Source organism: Erithacus rubecula (assembly GCF_903797595.1).
Source record: "Erithacus rubecula genome assembly, chromosome: 3".
In the NCBI taxonomy this organism is placed as follows: domain Eukaryota; kingdom Metazoa; phylum Chordata; class Aves; order Passeriformes; family Muscicapidae; genus Erithacus; species Erithacus rubecula.
In genome coordinates, this window is record NC_136689.1 from 58,168,144 (window position 1) to 58,190,077 (window position 21,934).

Genomic DNA, 21,934 nt, shown 5'->3' on the forward strand with positions numbered 1-21,934 from the left:
TATGCACAGATTAATTAAAAATTGTTTTCTTACAAAAATATGACAGTGTGCCTGAGGTAATGGTTTGGCTGCTGGTCATTTAGCTTTGTTTTTGTTTTTTTCCCAGCAGTCAACACTTGAAGATGTAAGTACCTAAAATAAATTGAGCAATGTGTTGTATGTGTTTGTTAAGTGCTATGTTTGTGTTTTTAAAATTTTGTAAATATTTAGAATATAGTTATGTTTAGCATATATTGTAGGTGAAAAATCCATAGGATGTTGTTTAAAACAAACAGCTATGATGGCATGGCTTCTATTACCTTGCTTCAGTTGGATGCTGATGTGCTGTTGTTTGTATTTGCAAAGGGCTGTCAGGAGACACTCAGAGCTAATCACAAAGTTTAACTCCAGTCTATTATGACTGAAGATGAATTATGGACCCCAAGAGACTCTGTAAAATGTGTTCTGAGGTTCAAGTGTTTACAGAGTCATCAAATACCACAGAGTGATTCCCATTCCCAGAACCTAACCTGTGCTGGGTTTAGCTGTTTTGTTTTTCCTAGACTTTGCAAGGTGCTTTGCAAAGTCACTTCACAGATGGTAACTCCTCTCTGAAGTGAGTAAAATCCATACTGCTGTAAGAGGCTCTGTATGAAATAACTTCATTTTTTTTTAAAGAATTAAAAAAAAAAAAAATTATGGTATTTTTGGGTGTCTGTGATCCCATGGTGTATTTCCAGCTGCGTGCAGCTCTTGTTGCTTTACAAATTCTCATTGGATTGATTGCTTCCAGCTTACATGAAGTTTTCTCTGAGTTTCTCCTTTCTCTCCTGGACACTTCGTGTTGGTGCTGTGTGTTGTCGTGTAATACCTCAGATATGTATCTCATCACATATCATGAATTGTTGGCAACATTTGTCAGTAGGAAATGGAAGCTGCCCTTAAATGGGCCTTTTCCAAACAAACTGAAAATGTACAAAATTTAAAGATAAAATCATAATGGGGTCAGAGCACTGATTAATGTAAATCTGCTTGCAGTTGCTGACGTAAATGATAAAGTGCTGATTTAGATCATTGGAGAATGTGGCTGGCAAAATGAAAAGAAAATAAAGGGGTGAAGGGGGGAAGTGATGCTGGTCTCTTAATGTAAGCACAAACTTTCACCCAAGACCCTTTGTTGTTAATATGTAACTGCAGTGCTGGAGGGGTCAGGCTATTCCAGACACTGCAACGCTGTGGTGCCTCCTACAAACATAATGGGAGCAGAACTATGTATTCTTTAATTAACCCCTGGACCAGCTCTTCCACTGGGATGGTTTAGTGGAACTCCATCTACTTCAAAGGAACTAAATGGATTTACTGTGGCTGAGCACTTCATCTTTTATTAATGTATGCTTCTGTATTTTGAAGTTAGTACCTTGCTTTTCATGACCACAAATAGCTTAACATTGATCAGAGAGAAGTTATTCTGAACTCTATGAACAGAACTGTCAGAATAAGAAGAAGAAGGCTGTATAGTATGAAAGTGGTGGGTATTTTCTTACTTTTTTTCTTTTTTTAATCACAATGTAGTGTGATCTTTATAGAACTTGCCTTCAGAGCATGCTTCCTTGTACCAATTTTTGTAGTTTCACTTTATCAAGTATATTATTGCACTAACATATTCTCCTAATTGTTTAATACAGAAAGGAAATTGATTTAAACAGGCTTAGATAAACAAGGCAAGTTTATATTTTGCTCCAGTTTAGGCCATGCTTAGGTAGAACAGACAAATATTTGATCTTGGCCCAAGCTGGTCCCATGTTATAATCCCCTGCAGTTTGCTTGTTTAATAACAAGCCTAAACTTGTAAGGTGCAGAAGGCTGCCAGGAATATTAATGATCCTCAGAGGGCAATCCAAAAGACAAACTTCCAGTCTGATGCCTCAGTATCAATTATTGGCAGAAATGCAATCCTTCAAATAATAAATGAGCTCGTAGCATCTGTCAGGTTACTGTTTTCTGCAGGGTCTGGTGACTGGGCTACATACAATCACCTGATGGCCTTCTGGGGAGCCTACACCAAAGTTAATGGTTTGATCAGCCTGCAGGAACAACTAAATAATAGGGCACACCTGGTACTATCCTTAAGGGCTCCTTCATGCTTAGTGAATTCTTTCTAGCTGTTCCAGTAAGATGTGGAACATTGGAATCTGAGTGGTGCTGGCTGCATCAGAGAACTTAATTTAATGGACTGTTTGGAGAGACTGTGGGAGAGCTTGGGTAGCATAAATGAGCATCATTAATGGATGTGGAATCAAGTTTTTTATATTTATGTATTGGATATTTTATAGAGGATTGTCCTGGCAACCTACCAGTTACAAGGAAAGGTCTAAGGTCCTCCAAGGTTCAGTAACTCCCATTTTGTGTGCAACCTGTGTTTGGAGCCTAAATATTAGGAACCTGATGCTATGGAAGTAAATTAGAATTTTCTTAGCCTCCAGTAGCATAACCTTTAGAAATTTACCTTTTTTTCCCCTTGTATTTTGAAGCTCTTGATTAGCTTGCTTACACAGAGAAAATAACCCTTTAATGGCTGATAGCAGCAGTAGAAAATGTTTTCAGATGTTTCAGTTTAAGTGCATTTTCATCTTTTTCCAGTAAATTTTCATTTCAAATTTTGGTGACATAAATGACCAATTATGCTCTGAAGAATATGTTTCGTATGTTTCTGCCAGAGTGGCTGTGCTCCTAAGTTATTTGTCAGTTCTCAAAAAAATGTCTTTGCCTCCCATAAGATGTATGATAATCTCTTGCTCTCTTTCCAAGCCTGTAGTAGTAAGTGTGAATATTTCACCTGTGTCAGATCACACTGGAATTAGCACCAAGACAGTGCACTGCAGTTACCTTAGGCATTAGTACACAGCTTATGTATAGTCTACTACAGAATTTTTCTGTGTATGAGGCCAAAACAAACATGCATCTGCAAAATAGATCTTAAGGAGTAAATGCAAATGGTTTGTGAATTGCTTGTATAAAGGGAAAGTCTCCAGCCATGCCAGGAGTCTGATTCCTAGTCTGGTCTGCAAGCAATGCTGGCACAATGCAGCAGTAACATCTTCCTTGCTGTCTCTCATCTTGTGGATGTCTCTGGCTAAAATATCCCTTTGTACTGAGCTTCAAATCACCATGCCCTTCTGGGACTGATTGCTTCTGTTTAGATTTTTAATCTGTGTAGCTGTGCAAAGGTTGATTGTGCCTTTCATTATCCATGACCACTGTGGGCTTTTATGTACTCTGGGTCTCAAAACGAGAGGGCTCTTTGAGAGGGCTACACAACTCACAAGGGTCTTTGGAAAATGCAAAAAGGTAGAGTGAGTTGAATTCAGAATAAATATATTCTTTTTCAGCAGACATTGAAAACAGATTTTGTTCAACAGATTTATCTGTTGCTGTATTATACTTGAAATGATTTACCTGAAATGAAACACTAAGGAGTGCCAGTATTGCTTTTGTTTCGTTGGTTCCTTTTCTCCTAAGTTTGCTATCTCACCTCAAACAGTTGTGCTTGGTGCATAATTTGCTGTGTGACATTCTTTGACTCATGAGGGAGGTCAGATTTGATTATTTTAATAAAATTTTTTAGCCCATTTTGAATATCTACTAGGTTGAGCACCTTTCTTTTCAGTGTATGCAAGAGAAAGATCTGTAAAGCATTCCAGTCATTACTAAATGAGTTTGTATAAAAATCTGAGCAGACTAAGAGCACTGGAGTTCAGATAATTTCCCACAAATTAAATGAGAAGTACTGGTTAAGTTAGCACAGAGTGTGATAAAAGTGCAACATATAGTGTCATTTGATTGCTTTACAAAGTGACTTGAAAATTGCCAGCTAAAATAAACTTTGTACATCTATTTGAAAGCATGTCTTCCTGCATGCCAGCTATTTAATCTTTTAAGTTTTTATGATACTTTCTTTTTAGAAGTGCAGCGAACTTGTTAATGCATGTACTGTAAATTTTGAATGTTTGTTTGGGTTTAACACCTTGTTTTGATTTGCTAATGATGAAGAATTAAAAAAAAAATTTCCTCAAGATTTTGGAATTTGGGGTTATCCTTTTATTTATTTTTTTTTTAAACTTTCTGTTCAGAATAACATTAATGTTGATCTCAATGCAGTGTCTGTTCAAAAGAGTACAGGACATAATTCTGGGAATTAAGTGACCTATGTAATACTCTGTAGGCCAAAAATCTGCAGTTCACCTCACTTTTTGAGTCACTGCTCTAAAATGAGCAATGTATTCAGGAACCTTTATAAATTACTGATGGATTTGGATTAAAGGTCTGTACAAGACCAAAAATAGTTACTATAATAGCAGAGAGATTTAGCAATGGCATTTATTGTTAAAAAGAGAAGGTAGTTGAATTGCCTGCACCATGATTATGAGCAATAAAAACTGCGACAGAACAGCATTTGGTTGTATTTCTTTGGGTCTGTAGAAGAACCAAAGATGTCCATATAATTCTGTCTTCTCAGTGCAAACCATGTGTTTGCCATGGTGCACTGTGGTATGCTGTGCTGTGGTTGTTCATCATACACATAAACCTGCAGCAGTTATTATGTGTGCTGTGTAGAAGGTGAAGCTGGAATGGAATAAAATGCCTGCTTTACAGACATGCTGTCCCACTTGCTGATGGTGGTCAGGGTAAGCTTTTCCTGACTGTGAAGACTGCATGATTTCTAATTCTTCTTTTGTTCTTGCAGGTCAAGCCAGTTACTCACAGTAGGATCACTGTGTCAGCACGGTTTCGAAAGCCTCTCCAGGAGCCCTACACTATTTTGTAAGTAGAATTTTCACTTAGTGGATTGCCATTTCAGGAATGGTGGTGGTAGTGTGTTCACTTTAGGTGAGCTTTGTTTAAAATACTACTCCAAGTTATTTTACTTTGCTTTATTTCAGCCTGATTGCTAATGGAGACCTTATTAGCCCTGCAGTGCGCCTCCTCATTCCCAGGAAAACACTGAATCACTGGGATCATATTCTTGAAATGGTTACAGGAAAAGTTACCCTCAGAAGTGGAGCTGTTCACAGGTATAAAGAAGCCAAATATTTGCAAGATACATTTTATATGCCTAGATGTGTTTCTAAAACCCCATAGGTAGATAAAATGAACCATTCTTATTTTATGGGAAGTTTCACTGTAAGAAAATTAAAATACATCCAAAAGCTACAAAGTGGAAATACGTTAACTCCAAGTAACCTTCAGGTTTCAGCTGCTATTTAAAAAAAGAGAGACTGCAAATTGCTTAAACTATTATTTTTAAATTAATAGTTACTAATTAATTATTTAATTAGCAGGCCTGTATTAACACAATAATAATGCAATACACTTAGTACAAATAATTAAGTTACATGTCATAATAAAATGAATGAGCATGGTAAGTTGGTGAAGACGTTTGGAATGTGAGATACGTTCTCACAAGCAATTTCAAGGAGGATATTGTAGATTTTTTTGGGTTTGTATACCTGGGCCAAGACTAGGATGTGGTTCATATTCAGCCGTCAGCCTCTTAATGAAAACCAAGACCAAAGTTGTAGTTTGCGTTTGCCAGTTCCAGTATCTCAGCTGGTGTGAGTTGTTGAGGTATCCGAGGAATGGGAAGTGACCTCTTGGAAAGGTAGGTTTCAGTCTTTTAAGGCTTATACAATGTAAAATAACTTACCTAAAATGGCATTTGGTAGTTACAAATTGTAGAGCAGAACGATAGATGTGATGTCTGTGAGAAACACTGCAGTGTAAGTGGGCTGTCAAGGTGTGCAAGCAAATTACCGACATTCCAGTGTTGCCCCATGCAGAGCACATTACAGAAATCTCTTCATCAGCCGGGAAAGGACCTTTGTGCAAAATCATTCTTCACAGCCTATGCAATGTCTGTGGCTAAGCTTGCAAAATCTTTATCAAAACAGTGAAGATTAGGAAGTCTTTTAGTTCTGCCTGCTTTCCTGTTTGATAAGGGTGAGAGAAGATTAAGGTAATGCTGTTGAATATTAGCTCTCATCAAGTTTTTCCTCTCAGTCCTGCACTTCTTTGCTCCTATTAGCTGGCTGGCTACTTAGGACTTTCACTTGCAGTAAAGTAAGCCTGCATTTGTTGAAGCTTTCTGGATTTGTTTCTCAGCTAGTGTAATTCAGAAGTGAACAAAGAGAGAAAAGACATTTACAATGTACCAATTCTTTCTGCTCTCAGGTTGTTTAGCAATTTAAAAATCTTGCACATTTTATTCTCATTACTTGGTTTCACTCTGGTGAAACTGAATGTTGTACATGAAAGCATTCAGTATATAACTAAGATTCCTTTTGAGACGTTCCCTTCCGTGCTCATCTTTAATCCTTCAAAAATAAGATAATGTACTTGACATTTTAAATTATGGGATGTTTTCCCCTTGATGGTTTTCTATTAACTCAGATTTCATTTTCTTTCCCATAAAATATTAGAAACACATACTAAATTCATTATTAAACTGATCATAGCTCGCTAATGAGTTGCACATTACTTGCTGGGGTTTATTGAAACTATGTTAGCATTGGGGGAGATTTGCCAAGACCATTGGCACTGGGAAGATATAATTTCTCATTAAAGAAGGATAAGTGGACTTACAAAAACCTGCATTATGTACATGGCAGCTTTTTATTTTCTGTGCTATTAAAAGACTTCCAAAGCAACCCAATCTTACAGTTTCACATGCAGCTTTTTAAAAAAGAAATTGTTGATCACTCTTATTTGAATAGGGATGGAAGCAAGAAATATGAGAGGGGAGATGATGGGAAAGCAGATTTTCTGCTTGCCAGATTGTTGATGGGAATGGGGTGCAGCAGCCTGGTGGTCAGGTACTGGGTGTATCAGCAGCTGGGAATTTGGGAATATTGTCCCAGAAATTGTGTCTTTGTTGTCTCCCTTTGTCAGCCTGTGTGCTTGCTTTCTTTTGGCTGCCACTTTCTAGCTTGGATTCAGGAGGGAAAATGAGAGCCCATTGTGACTTCTCACAGGGCAATCCTCTCACCTAGGTCATCCTCAGAAGTGACCACAGGGACATTTTTTGTTACATAATACAAGCCAGAGAGAACCCAGCTAGTCTGTGAATGGTTGTGGCAAAGTTGTTGGGTGAAAATTGTGGCTTCAAAATTCAGAAATTGTAAAAAAGTAGCTTCAGAAGTTAGTGTCACAAAACTTGTGTGTGCTTCTTAAGTTGATTTATTTAGTTACTTGTTTTAAGATCCATTTTTTTTAAATGCATTTTTGATTTCACTCTCATCTTCAGAGATTTATTTTGTTTGATTTCGCTATTGTGATTATTATTTTCAGGGTGAAAAATACAAATAAAGATTGACAGGTAATCTGTAACATCTTTTAGAGTTATATTAAACAAACAACTTCTGCACTTTAAATATAACATTAAAGCACAAGGAAAATGAAAGATCAGGAACAAAAAAAATCCCCAGTTATTTTGTATGTACCCCTCTATATCTGCAACCCCATACAAATATATAAACAATTCTTAAGCTGTGGTACACTGATTTGCTGGTTTTTTTTCCCTGTGTTCCCAAAGTGAAATGCAGTCTAGCAGAACACAGTAAGATTATTCAGAAATAGGCTTCCTGCTGATTTTCTGATAGCTTGTTTTATTTTCATTGTGTGTAACTGATGTTGACTCTGTGGTAGTGAAACATAAATTGCTCTTTGAATTGCTGCCATGTCTGTGGAATGTTTGCACTGTGAAGTAAGTATGAGTAGTAAAAACGAGGTTAGCATACCTCTTCTCAAGGAGGCAGCAATGTGATCTAGATTTAAAATAGCTGCAATTTCACCTTTCAAAATTTTCAGTCTGTACTCAGAAAGGTGTTCCCATGTGGCAGAAGACACACAGAAAATTAGAGTACTTTCATGAGGATAATACAGGAAAGATGTGGACATGCTGGAACAAGTGCAGTAAAGAGCCACAGAGAGAAGGGCTTGAAGATATTTGTCATGTGAGGAGAGCTGGGACTCTGCAGCCTGAGGAGGAGAAGGCTCAGGGATCTTTTAAATGTGTGCAAATGCCTGGTGGGAATGAGTGAAGTGAAGAAGACATAACCAGGCTCTTCTCAGTGGCGCACAGTGATAGGAAAAGAGGCAAAGTGAACTACAGGGAATTTCACTTGAAGAGAAGAAAAAAGAGATTTACAGTAATGGTCATCTGGAGCATATTGCCAGAGAGGCAGTGGAACCTCCATCCTTGCAGGTGTTCAAACATACATAGAGAGTCCTGAACAGCCTACTCTAGTTGTTCTTGCTTGATTGCATGATTGGACTAGGTGGTCCCCAGAGACCTTGTTCAACACAGATATTCTGTGATTCCTGGTTCAGTAAAGAGCATGATTTTTTTTTTCTGTGTTTATTCAAGGTTATGCCACCATATGTATCAATTTCAAAATCTCTTTCTCTATTAAACTGAAAATTTTTGCACATTATAAGTCGAGGGTGTATACTCAAAGTAGCCTCTTGATATTCTTCACCAAATGTTCATTCTATGGTTGTGTATATAGTTTTATATCTCCTTGCATTGTGTTGAAATTTCAGATTTTAAATTTGTACATAGTATAGCTGCTGTAGAAGGCTTCCAGAAAGGCAGTTATTAGACATTCAACTTTCATTTAAGTATTCCATGCTGGAAAGTTGTTATTGTTGACTTTTAAATTAAATATAAATATTGTTGAGTTTCAAACTCCGCTTCATAGGAAATTTATTATTGAATGTTCCCTCCTTACTCACTGTTTAGACCATGCTAAAATAAAATCACCAACTTGACAAGGAAGTAAATTTCTTCCAGCAGTCCATGATACGTTTCGTTCTTCTCAAAAAGAAATCCTTATGGTAAAAATCCACCTGGTTTAATAGACATAATCATTATTGGTAGGTGCCCAAGGTACATGGCTTCTTGTTTTACTGTAGTATTGTATTTCCTGTTATTCCCACCAGGTTCCAACCTTCTGACCTACACAGTATAACATTATAAATGCAATTTTATTGGCATGGTCTGTGTTGGGTGCACAGGGCTTTTTCAGTTATGAATGCCCTGTTCTTACAGAGTTACTGCATAGTCCCTGAGCACAGATAGAAGGTGGAACTTGGTAGGAGCGGGAGTCAGGAACTCATGGAATAGATTCCTTCCAAGGTAACAGGGAAAAGGTATTGAAGACCTTAGAAGTATAAAGCCATTTATTTCTTTCTAGAAATTATGAGACTATTTCATCTATTATAGCACTTCATACTTCATTAGTTTTATATAAACTGTGATTCAAGTAGTTATTTTGCCGTTTTTCCTTGGTGGTTTGTTGCTTTGGTTTTTTTGGGTTTTAGATTTTTTGATTGGTTGGTGGGTTTTTTTTGTGTGGTTTCTTTTTTTTTTTTTATTTAATGTAGTTACTGATCATTGTATGGTGTCCACTATGTTTTATTGGGTTTCATATCTGGAAATTCAACATATATTTAGTCAGTTTAGATTAACATAGCTTTCAGTGCTCATAATGCACTTAACTGAATGTTAAGGTTTATTATAATAAGCATTTTCATATTTTTCAGACTCTACACTGTAGATGGAAAACTTGTTCAGAATGGGTCAGACTTGGAGAATGGGCAAATTTATGTTGCAGTGGGTAGAGAAAAGTTTAAGAAGTTGCCGTATGGTGATCTGCTGTCCAAATCTACAATGAGAAGGCCACAGGGGTAAGTTGTAAAGGTGTATGATACCCTTCTCCTGTATTTGTGTGTGTCAATTGGTTTACAAAGTGCCACCATAAAGTGCAAAGTTATTCCAAGAATGATGCATGGGTTAGTATGGATGTAAAACTTCACTGGCAGCAGAGGAAGTTCAGATAAAAATTACAAAAGCAAAAATGGAAATTCAGAAGACAATTCATCTCATAAGCATCCCCTTGATCATGCATCACAAAATTAGCATCAGACAAAAATTAATCCAAGTGAAAGTAATCCTGTTTATTTTTCCTTGGGAAACAAATGTGTATAGCTGAATGAGATTAGGTGCAGCTACAACAGTTTAGGTCTACTCTTGATTACTAATATTTTGTGAAATATGTACTCCCTTAAGATTGTTTTATGTTTGAGTCTACTTTTTCTAGACTACAACAATCATATAATAGAGTCCTAATCTAGGTGTCTGTAAGAAGAAACTTGTGCTTTTTGTACCTTTGGACAACATGAAAATTTGAAACCATTTAATTGAAATAAATGAAAAGAAATGGAAATTGTGAGGAATATTCTCACAATATCTCACTGGATGCTGCTTTGCAAGGTTTTGGTATATAAAGTATGCATTATGGGGTAATGCACTTGTTTGAATAAGTTAATGGTTATGCACTTAAACATAGTCTAATAAACAGAATGAGTGATTCTTAGTGAAAACACACAGTGAAAAAAACTATTACCTCTGTTGCCATAGCCATCTTGGTGTTATCTGCCTTGATTACAGATACATAGTGTCTGTGCCAGTGACAGTGTACACAATTCTAATATATGGCTTATTTCTGCAGTTCCAAAACTTCTGTACTACCTCCGATTGTGGGATCTCGAAAGTCTAAAGGCAGTGTAAGTATTGAATTTGCAATTCAGCTAAATTCTGGTAGATGGAAAGTCCCTGTCCTTTGGGTTTTAATTAAATCTGAAGAGAAAAAAATACACAAGCACCTGGTGGCATGCTTATTAAAGCCTGATGAATCTGTAGCTATTTGCAGTGTCAATTAGACAGAAGAAATCTGAGAAAATATTGTTGTGATAAGAGCTGGTTTGTTTTCAATAAGAGCTTCCATAGCAAAGATCAGCTGCTAATTTGAGGGCTTTCCTATAAACCTGATTGTATATATTTATGTATTTATTCAAATTATATACCTAAAGGAAAAACACAGAACCTTTTGCAAAACATTTTGCAGAAAATGTTTGTGTTTCTGAATGCTGAGTCTGAAAATTACTCTAAACTGGTTTGCAATCTGTTTTATTCTATGTAACCACTGCATACAGTGCCTGATCCTTCACTGCTTTGTATCCTGTGTAGCTATTTATGTGTGTACAAAATGAGTCATGGAATCATTAAGGCTGGAAAAGACCCTCAAGGTCATTGAGTTCAATCTCTGACCTATCACCACAATGTCAAATAAACCATAGCACAAAGTGCCATATCCAGTTTTTTTTTAAACACTTTCAGGAATGGTGACTCCGCCACTTCCCAGGGCAACCTGTTCCAATGCTTAATCACTATTTCAGTGAAGGAATTCTTCCTCATGTCCAGCCTGAACTGCCCTGGCATAGCATGAGGCCCTTTCCTCTTGTCCTGTTGCTTGTTGACTGGGAGAAGAGCTTAACTCCACCTTGCTACAAGAACAGTCCTCTGTGGATTTAATTTTAGTGCCAAAACAGGATCTAAGTATGTCTTTTCACCAGTTCTCCACAAGTGCAGTTTTCTCTATTAAGTACAAGAATGCAGGGAGTCAGATTCTCAGTCTGTCATAGTCTGTGGTAGTTGATCACGTCCATTCACTGTTTACAAAACAAAACAAAAAAAGTCTCTGGAGCCACTAAAAAGAAGTAAGCAATAAAATATACAAGTTTCTGTTCCATTCTATTGAATGTGTTACTGCCCCGTGAAGACTGTCATTCTCCTTCAGCTTTTCTTGACAATTAGAACAATGCCCAGGTCTCATTTACACAGACAGTGATTTATTAACAAGTTATACTTGTTATATATTGTGACTGTCTCCACATAGGGATGAGAGATAGCTGTATATAGTATACATGCATGCATTGATTAATCTAGTCATTCTTTTCAATAAATGAAACATTATTTTCTTATAATAAATGTGATTTTTCTCCTGGAAGCTGTTGAGGATTTAATTGTTCAGGTAATATAGTAAGTTGATAAAATAGTTATACTTCTCTGGATAGTTTAGACATCACTTAAATGTACTATTTGTAAATTGTTATGCTTCTTTAGCACTCAATACTAGTCTTTAATGAAATTTTAAAAACAAGTTGTTTTAATTTGCATCTCTGATAATTTCGTCCTCTTCTTTTCAGGGAAATGATCGGCAGTCTAAATCTACCGTTGGATCCAGTGACCAGGGAGAAAACAGTTCCTCACCTCAGCTTCCCAAAAGGAAAGACAAAAAAACCCAGAACCCAGAGAATTCTGTGTCCAGACAACACTTTTCTAAGCACTCTACAAAAGTAAAACAGGCAGTAAAAGCTTTCCCAGGAGTCCTTCAAGATAATGGTCAGTACTGAGATAAACACTGTTGTAGCATAGTGGCTTTTGGTCTTCAGTTAAACCAGTGAAATAGTAGAATAACATGTTTGAATAGTTCTTGAATTGCCAGAGTTTTTTCAGCTTAGGAAATGCACCTGTGCATAGCCACTACATTCATGGATTCCTTTACAGAGCACAAGAAGTGGTATATGATTTTTAGTATACCTTGGAAGTTAAGCTCATATGGTTCTATCATTATGCTTTTGGTAAAGAAAAATAAAAAATGTATTTTGACCATTTTCCCACTAGTCTGCCCTGCAATAAGGTGAAGAGAAGGAGTTGGTGGTCCCAAAGGATCCCTCACTCTCCATGAGGATCTCTGATTACCTGTCTGGGTCTGTGTAACAAAACTACTCGACCCTGGGGGAAAAGCACAGACAGAAACCCAGTTAGCTGGTAGCTGCTGAGACTAATCCTACAGCAGAGCTGCTGGAGGTCCTTTCAGAATTTGCCCCTTTCTGTGTTGTGACAGCAGCAGCAGCAGTTTGCAAATTTAGGCATAAACATCCTCTTTGAGAAACTGTTTATCTTACCCTATAGTGTGATAATTCCCTTTCCCCCCTTTTTTAAAGAGCTAGAATATATATATATATATATATATATATATATATATATACACACACCCCATATTTGATAAATAGACATATATAGACATGACAGACATATTTATGTCTCTGTATATAATGCTGTTGCTGCTCCACTTGCTGACAGAAGTGGTTGGAAAGTCACTAAGTTTATTGTGGAAGTGACTATTTGCTTCTCACTTCAGCTTTTCCATGCTTTGTGCATCTTGTGTAACTCAGAGAAGCTCTTCAAGGCAGCAGATTGTCTAGTTTGAGCTCAAGTGTTTTTTTGGAGAAGCTCTTAGTTCTTTCTGTGATCCTCTATTTTACCTCCATATATAAAGACCTGTTAGTGAAAGTGGGAATGGGCAGCTGTAGTCAAGTGCAGTCCAATCTCTTCTCTCCAGTAAGAAGTAACAGGACACAAGGAGATGGCTTCAAATTGCGCTAGGGAAAGCATAGATTGGATATTAGGAAAATTTTCTTCACAAAGGGTTGGCAAACATTGAACCTGCTGTCCAGGGAAGTGGTGGAGTCACCATCCCTAAAAATATTCAAGGAAGTATGGGTATGGTACTCGAGGACAAGGTTTAATGTTGAGCGTGGTGGTGGTGCTGGATTGACAGTTTGACTTGATGATCTTAAAGGTCTTAACTATTAACTATTCTATGATTCTAACTCTTGAGAAATTGAAGTTTTTTCACTCACTTCTGACTCAGTGGAGTGTGGAAACTCCACTGTAGTCAGAACTTTGGTAGCTTGTAGTGAAGTAGTTAAAAGAAAAGATACTACAATTATTCCAAATGGTGACCACCTGCAAAGTTTTGACACCCTTCTTTCTGTCCCAGTGCAGTACCATCACACTGGTCAAGAGTGATCTATTGTGATCCATTTGTGTGTAATCTGGAACAGGAAGACCAGAGAAGCAGTTATAGAGCCCTGAAATAGTAGCTTTGGTATTAGCATACCTGCTTTTAGTGACAGCCAACAGTCCAAATGCCATTTCCATTCCTGCCAATACCATTATATGTTGAGTAAGTGTTCTCATTCTCTTCAGAAAACTTACTTGGAGTTTTTGTGGTCCTCAATGATCAAATATTCCCATCAGGCAATTGCCAGATTTCTCCTTTAAAGATATTGTATCCTAAAGTATTTTCTTCATGCTTTGTGATTGCAAGGGTGTGCGAGATCCATTGTCTTTGCCCAGGTAAACATAAACAGACTTTGGCAGTATAGCATAAATTACTTTGTCCACTAAATACCTATTTCTTTTGAAGCTTATGTCTAATTTCTCTGGTTCCATTGGGGTATTTAGTGAAATTTGAGCTCCTCTATCGATCACATATTTCAAAGAATGTTTTCTAGTTCTGCAGGTAAATAAATATGGGGCTTCTCCTTTATCAGCCAATTGATAGATCATAATGCAGCAGGTTCTCCCAGCACTTAGCAAGGCTTTTTCTTTTGTCTCTCTTCCTCTCCTCAAAGGGTTGAGGGTATGTTTTTTTCTGTGAAAGTTTTTGTTTTTCATATTTCCCCCTTGCACTATTTTCACTAAGTGTTTTTTTGTTACCTGAGAGCTGCATGTGGAGTACCTAAAGCTACAGCTGTTTTCCACAGCTTATTTTGCTTCAGGGGTGTTTCGATCCTTTTTTTTATCTCAGGCAGGGTATGTTTTAAAGTCCTCACCTGCACTCAGGAAGTCTCTGCACTTCAGTTTTTGGGCCCCTCTCAAAGGCCCAAGTTTGTTCTCTGGGGTGAGTTTCCCAGCTCATTTCCCTTGCATAGTTTACTGTGTTATGAAAGAGTCTTGCCCAAGAGAATAGGTCGTCTTGGGAATCTTGTAACACTTCATTATGTATTGCATCTCCTCTCATTTTGCCTTGTCACCCGTACTGAAAACTTTTTAAATGTTATCAGGGCTTCTTTCAATAGAGATCTTAACATATTAGGATCAACTTCTGGGGAGACTGGGATGTATTCATTTAAGTGTCCATACATTGCCTTGTAACAGTGGTGAATATTTTGTAAGATAGCCAAATGGGTGTGGAAGCTGGTCCTGCTGTTTCCCATAGCCTCTGTTCCTCCTGCCCAGTATGCAACCCTGCTGATTACTGAATGGGGTTGATTGGTAGGCTCAGGTCCTTGGTTTAATATGACTCTTGGCCCCCAGTTATCTGTCAACATCACTTCCATCTAGCAATAATCTGCCTGCTCTTGAGATACTCACTCTCAACAAATGCTCAGTCTCTGACTCACCTGGTTTTCATTCATATTTTTCCTGTATGCTTGCCACTTGTAGGGGGTCCCAGGGAGTCGTTCTGAACATGTTTTTTTTTTTTTTTTTTTTTTTTTTCTGACCTCCTTGAGGGTCCTTTGAACACTTCAGTCTTCATTATAGATATAATTTTTAATTCTAGAACCGCTTCCTTTCTAGAAGAGCCAGAGGTTCATTTATTTTATTGGAGTCCCATTCTCCCTTATCAGCATTTTCATCAGGGTTTTCCCAAATGCCACCATTTCAATCCTCAGGTGATACTATTAATTTTTGGATTTTTCTAACAGCTGGGGGATTGGTGAGTTTTAATATCAACTCTAACATTTTTCCCCCGAGGTTTTTGGCTCTCCCTCAAATTCTTTTAGCTGTTGTTTTACCTGGTCATTTTGATACCATGAAGAAAATTTTTCTTTGCTTGATTTACTATCTCAGATGCTTAGTTTGTTTCATAATTTCTTCTCTTTATTACCATGTAGCCTTTAAGCATAATCTGCACAACTATAGTGTGCTTAGTATTAAAATGATGGAAGTGTGTTGAAAACTCAACAGAGCAAAGAATATTAGGTTTTTTTTGCATTTTAAGTATTCATTACAAGTTAATGTGAATGCTGTACTACAGCTGTGGAACAAGAATCTTTAATTTAGTTAAAAGGAAAGAAAGCCAGTGGGAAAGAAAGCCAATAGGCAAGGTGAACAAATCTTGTTAAAAACCAAAGAGCTGTTTCATTTTTAACAAAAAAAAAGTCAATTGAAATTAATGATTAAGGATACTGGGCCTCTGGGTTTCAGAATGCAAATAAGTGGGCATGGCTTCCTCTGGCCCTGAGACACGCTGTGTGCATACTTGTAGTTATCCTGTGCCTGCATGCTTGATTTGCATGTCTGCTGGGGACCTGTCATGCTTCCTTTGGGTTTGGAAGGAACTTCTGCTACTGGGACAGTATTTTGAGATCCAAAGGACAGGCAAAGGGTGCATTCTCTTTTTGGGGGCACTGCTTCACTTGTTGTTTTCAGTACTTCTTCATACACTGAAGACCTGTGCTCTTCCCCTTCTCCTTATGTGTGTGTGCTTTTAGTGCTCTGAAAAGTCTCCCTGTCAGCAGAGAATCTCCCTTGCTCTGGTTTGTCACCTTGTCTCTGGCTGAGATGGACCCGTGCAGTGGTTATGTGATTGTAGGGCTGCTGATGAAAATACCTAACAAGCTGGTAATCAGGTTGGTTTGTTTTCTCAGCTGACAGTGAAATTAAAAGTCTAGTTTAGACCGGGTGCTGAAGTAGGTATGTAATTGCTGCCTTGAATGATGACATTTTCAGGTTCATTTTAGAGTGAGAAGTCTTATTCTGAAGTAAGATTTACTCTTAATGGAAAACTAGAAGCCAGCTCCAGGAGCACATTGATAATGGTGACTCCCAAGTGCAGTTTTGATCAGTACAGCTTCACAGTCTATTCTGAAGGCTCATTGGGGTTCCTAAATTGGCTTTGCAGTTTTATTCCAAAACAGTCCTTCAGATTCCAAGGCTTTGGATTGAGGGAAGCATTTATCACTATATTAGGAATTTCATTTAATTTTAATTATCATTTTATTTTTTTGCTGATGGACAGTGAAAAAGACTTTTGGCATTTTAGCCGGCTGCATTTGGCTGTCACTGATGTGATTAATTAACCTTAATCTGAAACCAATAAACTGCACAGTGAGTTTACAAATGCATATTTTGGGGTGTATGAAGATAGATAAGAAGAAAATATTTATTGTAGTGAATGCATCCTGTATTCTTTGCTGTCCTTTTCCCTGCCAGTTTAGTATTGTATGGAATGTTCCCTTGAGTGCTAAACTATTTGAAAGTGATTGTTTCCTGGGTCTTAACATCTGAAGAATTATGCACATAGTGTATTTAATACTTAACCTAATCTTCTAACTGAGTTTAGTTGGGCTAGCTGTGTATTTACTTTGAATTTATTTTTTTAATACACTGAGAATTTCACCAGTATGCCATTTATATTGCAACTGATCCATGTCATAATCCTCTTAAATCAAGATGATTAAAGAATTTCTTAGAGTTGAAAGCTCTTTGTGCAGGATTTAAATTCACCACTTCTCAGGGCAAATCCAGTAGATTGTGAGCTGATGCCTTGGTGTTTGTAACCTATAAGGCACACTATTAATGTTATTATCAGGCTTCCACTGCACTCATAGAAACCCTAATAATACTGAATATCTTGTATGCAACAGTTATTGCCACTTGCAATGTGAGGTTTAGAGCTTTGACTAGAGCATCTGGTTCAGTAGAATTTGGGTTTATGAAAGTGACACCAAAGGTACATTTAATTATCAGCAGCTTGGTTTGAGGTATAAACAGCAAACCACCAAATAAAGCCTGCAGCCTATTAATTATTTGGTTTGTGCCACATCCTGTAAAGAGTATGTGTAGCAAGTTGATCAGGAAAATAGAAAATTCAGAAGTATAGCAGAAAATTCTTGGAGGGGAGATTCCTCATTTAAAGCCTATTCCATTAAAATACAATAGTTTAATTGTGGTCGCATGGCATGCAAAGTAACTCTCAACATAAAATATAAAAGTTCTAGAGTTAATAAACTGTGAAGTTTGAGTTTTTTCCTGTGATTTGGAGAAATCATAGAGTGAAGATGGGCTGAGCCACTCCATGGTTTTCCAGATATATTTTTGAGTATTATAAGGTCTTAGTAGTCATTTCAATTTCCTAGTTTTCTTACTGGCTAAAAAAAAGGAAGAAAAAAGCCAGTCCTTTTTTATAAGGAAAGCTGCACACAACCCCAGGTATTGCTGTCCTGCTCTGAATTGGTTTCAGTAAAATGATGAACATGCCAAAGAGTACAAACCTGGATCGCTGAATATCCACTCTGCATTGTGAGCTAAAACTGTTGTCTGTGTTTTCCTGCTGACAGCTTTCAAGATTAAAAGCCTGTCTGCCATTAAAATACAGACCATATAACTCTGTAATGTCAAAGCAGATAAAAAGGCTGCTGAAGAAAGTGAGAGCTTCTAATTTGCAGAGGTTTTATAAGACCTGTTGACTTATTCCTTGCATAGTAGGAGACAAATCTGTAGCAAGAAATGAGAACGCTTTTGGCAGTAGATGTGTATTTGTTATTTGAATCATGGGAGCCAGAGTGTTCTAATGCCAGTGGGGATCTAAGATGATGACAAACCTTGCAGTCACTTTATTCAAACACACAATCAGTTTCTTTGGGTTTGTTTTTAGCAAAGTGAATACTTGTGTGAAATGTTAAATGGGAAAATATATACTTATCAGCAGGAAAGCATGCTGCTTAATTCCTACCAGTAGGATGTAAAAGTTTGGAATGATGGGACCAGGGCAGGTATTTCAAGGCTTTTGCATTTGTTTTGTGACAGTTTAGCCCTTAGTACACTACTGTACTCAAGAGAAGGCCGAGTTATGGAACAGGCATGGAATTAAAAATGATGTGGCTGAATGAGAGCTGCTTTCTTAATTTCAAAATGCAAATGGCCTAATGATCTGTAATTTAAATCAATTAATAAATTGGATGTTTAGAAACATGGAGAGTAAATGAGATGAAGGACCAAAACATGGAGAAGGAAGAAAAAAACCCTTGTATTATGACACTCATTCCTATATTTTTATAGCTGTTGATATATAAAGATGACTGAGCTATTGCAGCTTTTCCTTTGCTCCAGAATTGCCATATTTCCTATCAGTAAGGGAGAGTGCTGCCTACAGGGGCGACCTCTAGAAGCATCTTTTGCAGTTTCTGGTGAGGTAGTCAGATGTCAGCATTCTCTAACAGCACCAAAGTGTGTTACAAATTCAAAAATTCAAAATTTTCGAAAGGGAGGAAGCAATTGCTTATAAGCTTGGGGCTGCATTAGTACCAAGGGAATAAAAATATGTGTTTTTTTATAGTTTCATATGTATATTGCTAGCAGATTCTTTTCATTTCCATAACTTTTTGATGACAGGAGTCACAGGCATGAACACACATGCAAAGCTATCACAAAGGCAGTGGCTTTTTGTTGGAAAAGGGCCTTGTACAACAGTGATACTTTTACATTAAATAAACCCAAAACACATGAAATAAGAAAACAAAATTATGCTGTATGCAGGCAAAAACAGATGTCCTTCTTTTTCCTCATAGTGAGTTATTAAATTTTATGAGCCTCCCTTTTTTTTTTTTTTTGCATTGTTTCTGATTTTAATTACTGTTTTTATGAGGCAGCTTCTGTTGCAAGTCCCATTAATTTTTTTTATAGTCACATTAACTTCCTTCCTTATGTATAGGGCTTGCAGTTAGTAAATGCCTCCAATTTCCAAAATATTTAGGGCACACTATTATTACAATGACTTTTAAAATTTTTACTACTAAACTTCAATCAGTTTAAAATGTGAAATGAATTAATATCACTATAATTTTGTGATTTTCTCTGCAATAAATGTTTTACAGTTAATGATGTTTGGGAATGGAGCTTATCTAACATAATTTATTCCTGTGCCTAATTATTTTGGAAGTACAGATTTCTTAGGAGTTGGTTTAATATATAATTTAATTAGTATTTAATAAAGTCATATAACCTTGTTTATCAAAGTGTAGAAAAGGACTTCCAGCTGAAATACTGAATAGCATCAAACAGAAAATTATCTTTGCATTTTAGTCAGGACTTGCTTGATTATACATGTACCAATTTGTGGTTTCTTTCCCTACATACTGAACAATAAACAATGGATACTTTTGTGTTGAGACAGCTACTAAAACGTGACCAGAGAAATATTCCTAGTCTAAATCTTACGGGCATTTTTAAATCTGCTCTTGCTGGTAACTTATCTGTTCTGTACCTATCAGGAGATTAGGAAGTAAAAAAGATGTAGAAATGTCTGGAAAATTCTCCTGAATGGGCAGCAGAATCCCTTTCACACAAATGAATTCCCTGGAGCTGCAAAGGCAGCAAGAGCTGGCATGGGTAAGGGCCAGTACGGAGTAGGCAGCTCTCAAAATGAAGATCTTTGACTTTAAAGAGTCATTGTGCAAGTCATCAAGAAGTCTTAAAAATGTCTTCAATTGGTTCTATCTGTCCATTTGCAACAAAGTCACAGAGCTGAAAAGCTCTGCAGGAATATAGACCACCTTCTAGCTTTGGTGAAAGTAGCTGAGTGCTGAGCTGCTTACTTTGAGATAGACCTTGGCCAAGTACAAAATCAGAAACCTCACCCCCTGTTTACCAGTCATTATTCTTTCCAAGGTTCTCCATATCTTTCCCTCACCCATAGCCTGTGGACCTGATTACCAGACTAAGTGTTCTGGTAACATCCTGCTCATGTAGTTTCACTACCTTTTCCAGCAAAATTTTCTCTTGTTCTTACTATTTGTGGTTTCATTGCTCCTAGCTGTAGAGGCTGGCCATAAAGTAGCTACCAGTGGTTCAACACCTGTATCATTTGACTATACTTGGGGCAGGTGGAGTTGAGGCAACAGTGTCCTTTCTTTGGCAGGGTGTTACCAGGCTCCAAATGTTCCTTTACCTGGTAGTCCTGACAAGGCTTGGGGGAATTCAGAGCTTTAAGCCATTTGGATCCTTCTGAGATTTCATCACTCTTTTTCTCTATGGGGTTATGGAGCTGGAGAAGTGGCAGGAGAGAACATAATTCTTGAAGAAACTTCACAGGAAAGTAGTTCTATTTTTCATTCATCTCTACAGCCTGAAACCAAAAAATCCTGTAAGAACTCTTTCCACTCTCCAGAGTCTTAGTAAGTATTGCTTATTGGAGAAATAAACATGAACAAAAAAATCACTAAAAATACTTGCCTGAAAACATGGAGCATTTTTTCATTGCTGTTTTATTTTGCTGCACTTTGTGTGTGGTACCATTGGAACATAGACATTCAATTGCTGTAGGTAGCTGCCCAACAGCATTCCTCTTTGCAGGCTTTCCTGAAGGAAGATGGCTTTATGAAGCTTAAATTGGCTTGGGTACCTGCTGACCTGGTTTTTTAGCCCCGCTCACTCTTTCAAGCTTCTATTCTTCTAGTCCCTAAAAGCCATTTTTCTGCTTTCCAGTCAGTGCATTGGATCCTATTGCTTCTCTTTTTTCACCAGTACTTCCTCATCTTTCTATTTGTTCTTATAGAATTCCTCATTCCACATATTTTTTCTATCATCACTGCACCTTCATCATCTCCCCCAGTATCTATATCCTCCACCTCTGCATATTCTCTCTCTACCTGGCTGCTCCTTTTGAATGATTTGTTCTTTGCCCTTCTGCAGGTTCTTCTTCCCCCTTTTTACCTAAACTTCTGAACTTGACCCTGCTTTAAAATAATCAGGAATAACAGGAGATATTTAGGTTATCTAACTCTCTGCTTAAGGTATTTAAAAATAGTGCTGATTTTTTGCTCAATAGTCTATTGTCACACAGTGACTGACAAAACTTGAAAAACTCCAGTATCTTCTTTTTGTCTGGACACCATGGAAAAAATATCCTCACAGAAGATCATGAAACTTTCAATAATATTTTGCTTGGCCTCTTGACAGAAGCTGCACTTGCTGTGACATGGAGAACTGAGAATCTGAAATAGATCCTCAGTTTATACTTATCCACAAAGCTGCAGGGAGACAAACCTTCCTTTATGACCCCCTTTCAGAGCTCTTCTGCCCCAGTGTTGCCGTGGCCCTGTCTGTGGTCAGTTCTTAGGCAGTTTGAGGCACAAGAAAGTCAGAGCTGACTCATAAAAGAGGACCATGTTTGATCTACAATTTTGTATGAATTCTTTG

The 21,934-nt window shown here is 37.3% G+C and overlaps 1 protein-coding gene across 2 annotated transcripts in view; it reads left to right on the forward strand.

Annotated features, from left to right (window-relative positions):
* Positions 1–21,934, forward strand: part of DCDC2 (doublecortin domain containing 2) — a 51,219-nt gene that overhangs the window by 12,166 nt on the left and 17,119 nt on the right. The window contains exons 3-8 of one of the 2 annotated variants that reach the window (XM_079299602.1): positions 110–124; positions 4,724–4,800; positions 4,920–5,051; positions 9,580–9,723; positions 10,548–10,602; positions 12,085–12,280. In XM_079299602.1, the coding sequence (XP_079155728.1) occupies positions 110–124; positions 4,724–4,800; positions 4,920–5,051; positions 9,580–9,723; positions 10,548–10,602; positions 12,085–12,280 (619 nt within the window). The remainder of the gene's footprint in view (positions 1–109; positions 125–4,723; positions 4,801–4,919; positions 5,052–9,579; positions 9,724–10,547; positions 10,603–12,084; positions 12,281–21,934) is intronic. The other variant, XM_079299603.1, reaches the window with a different exon arrangement.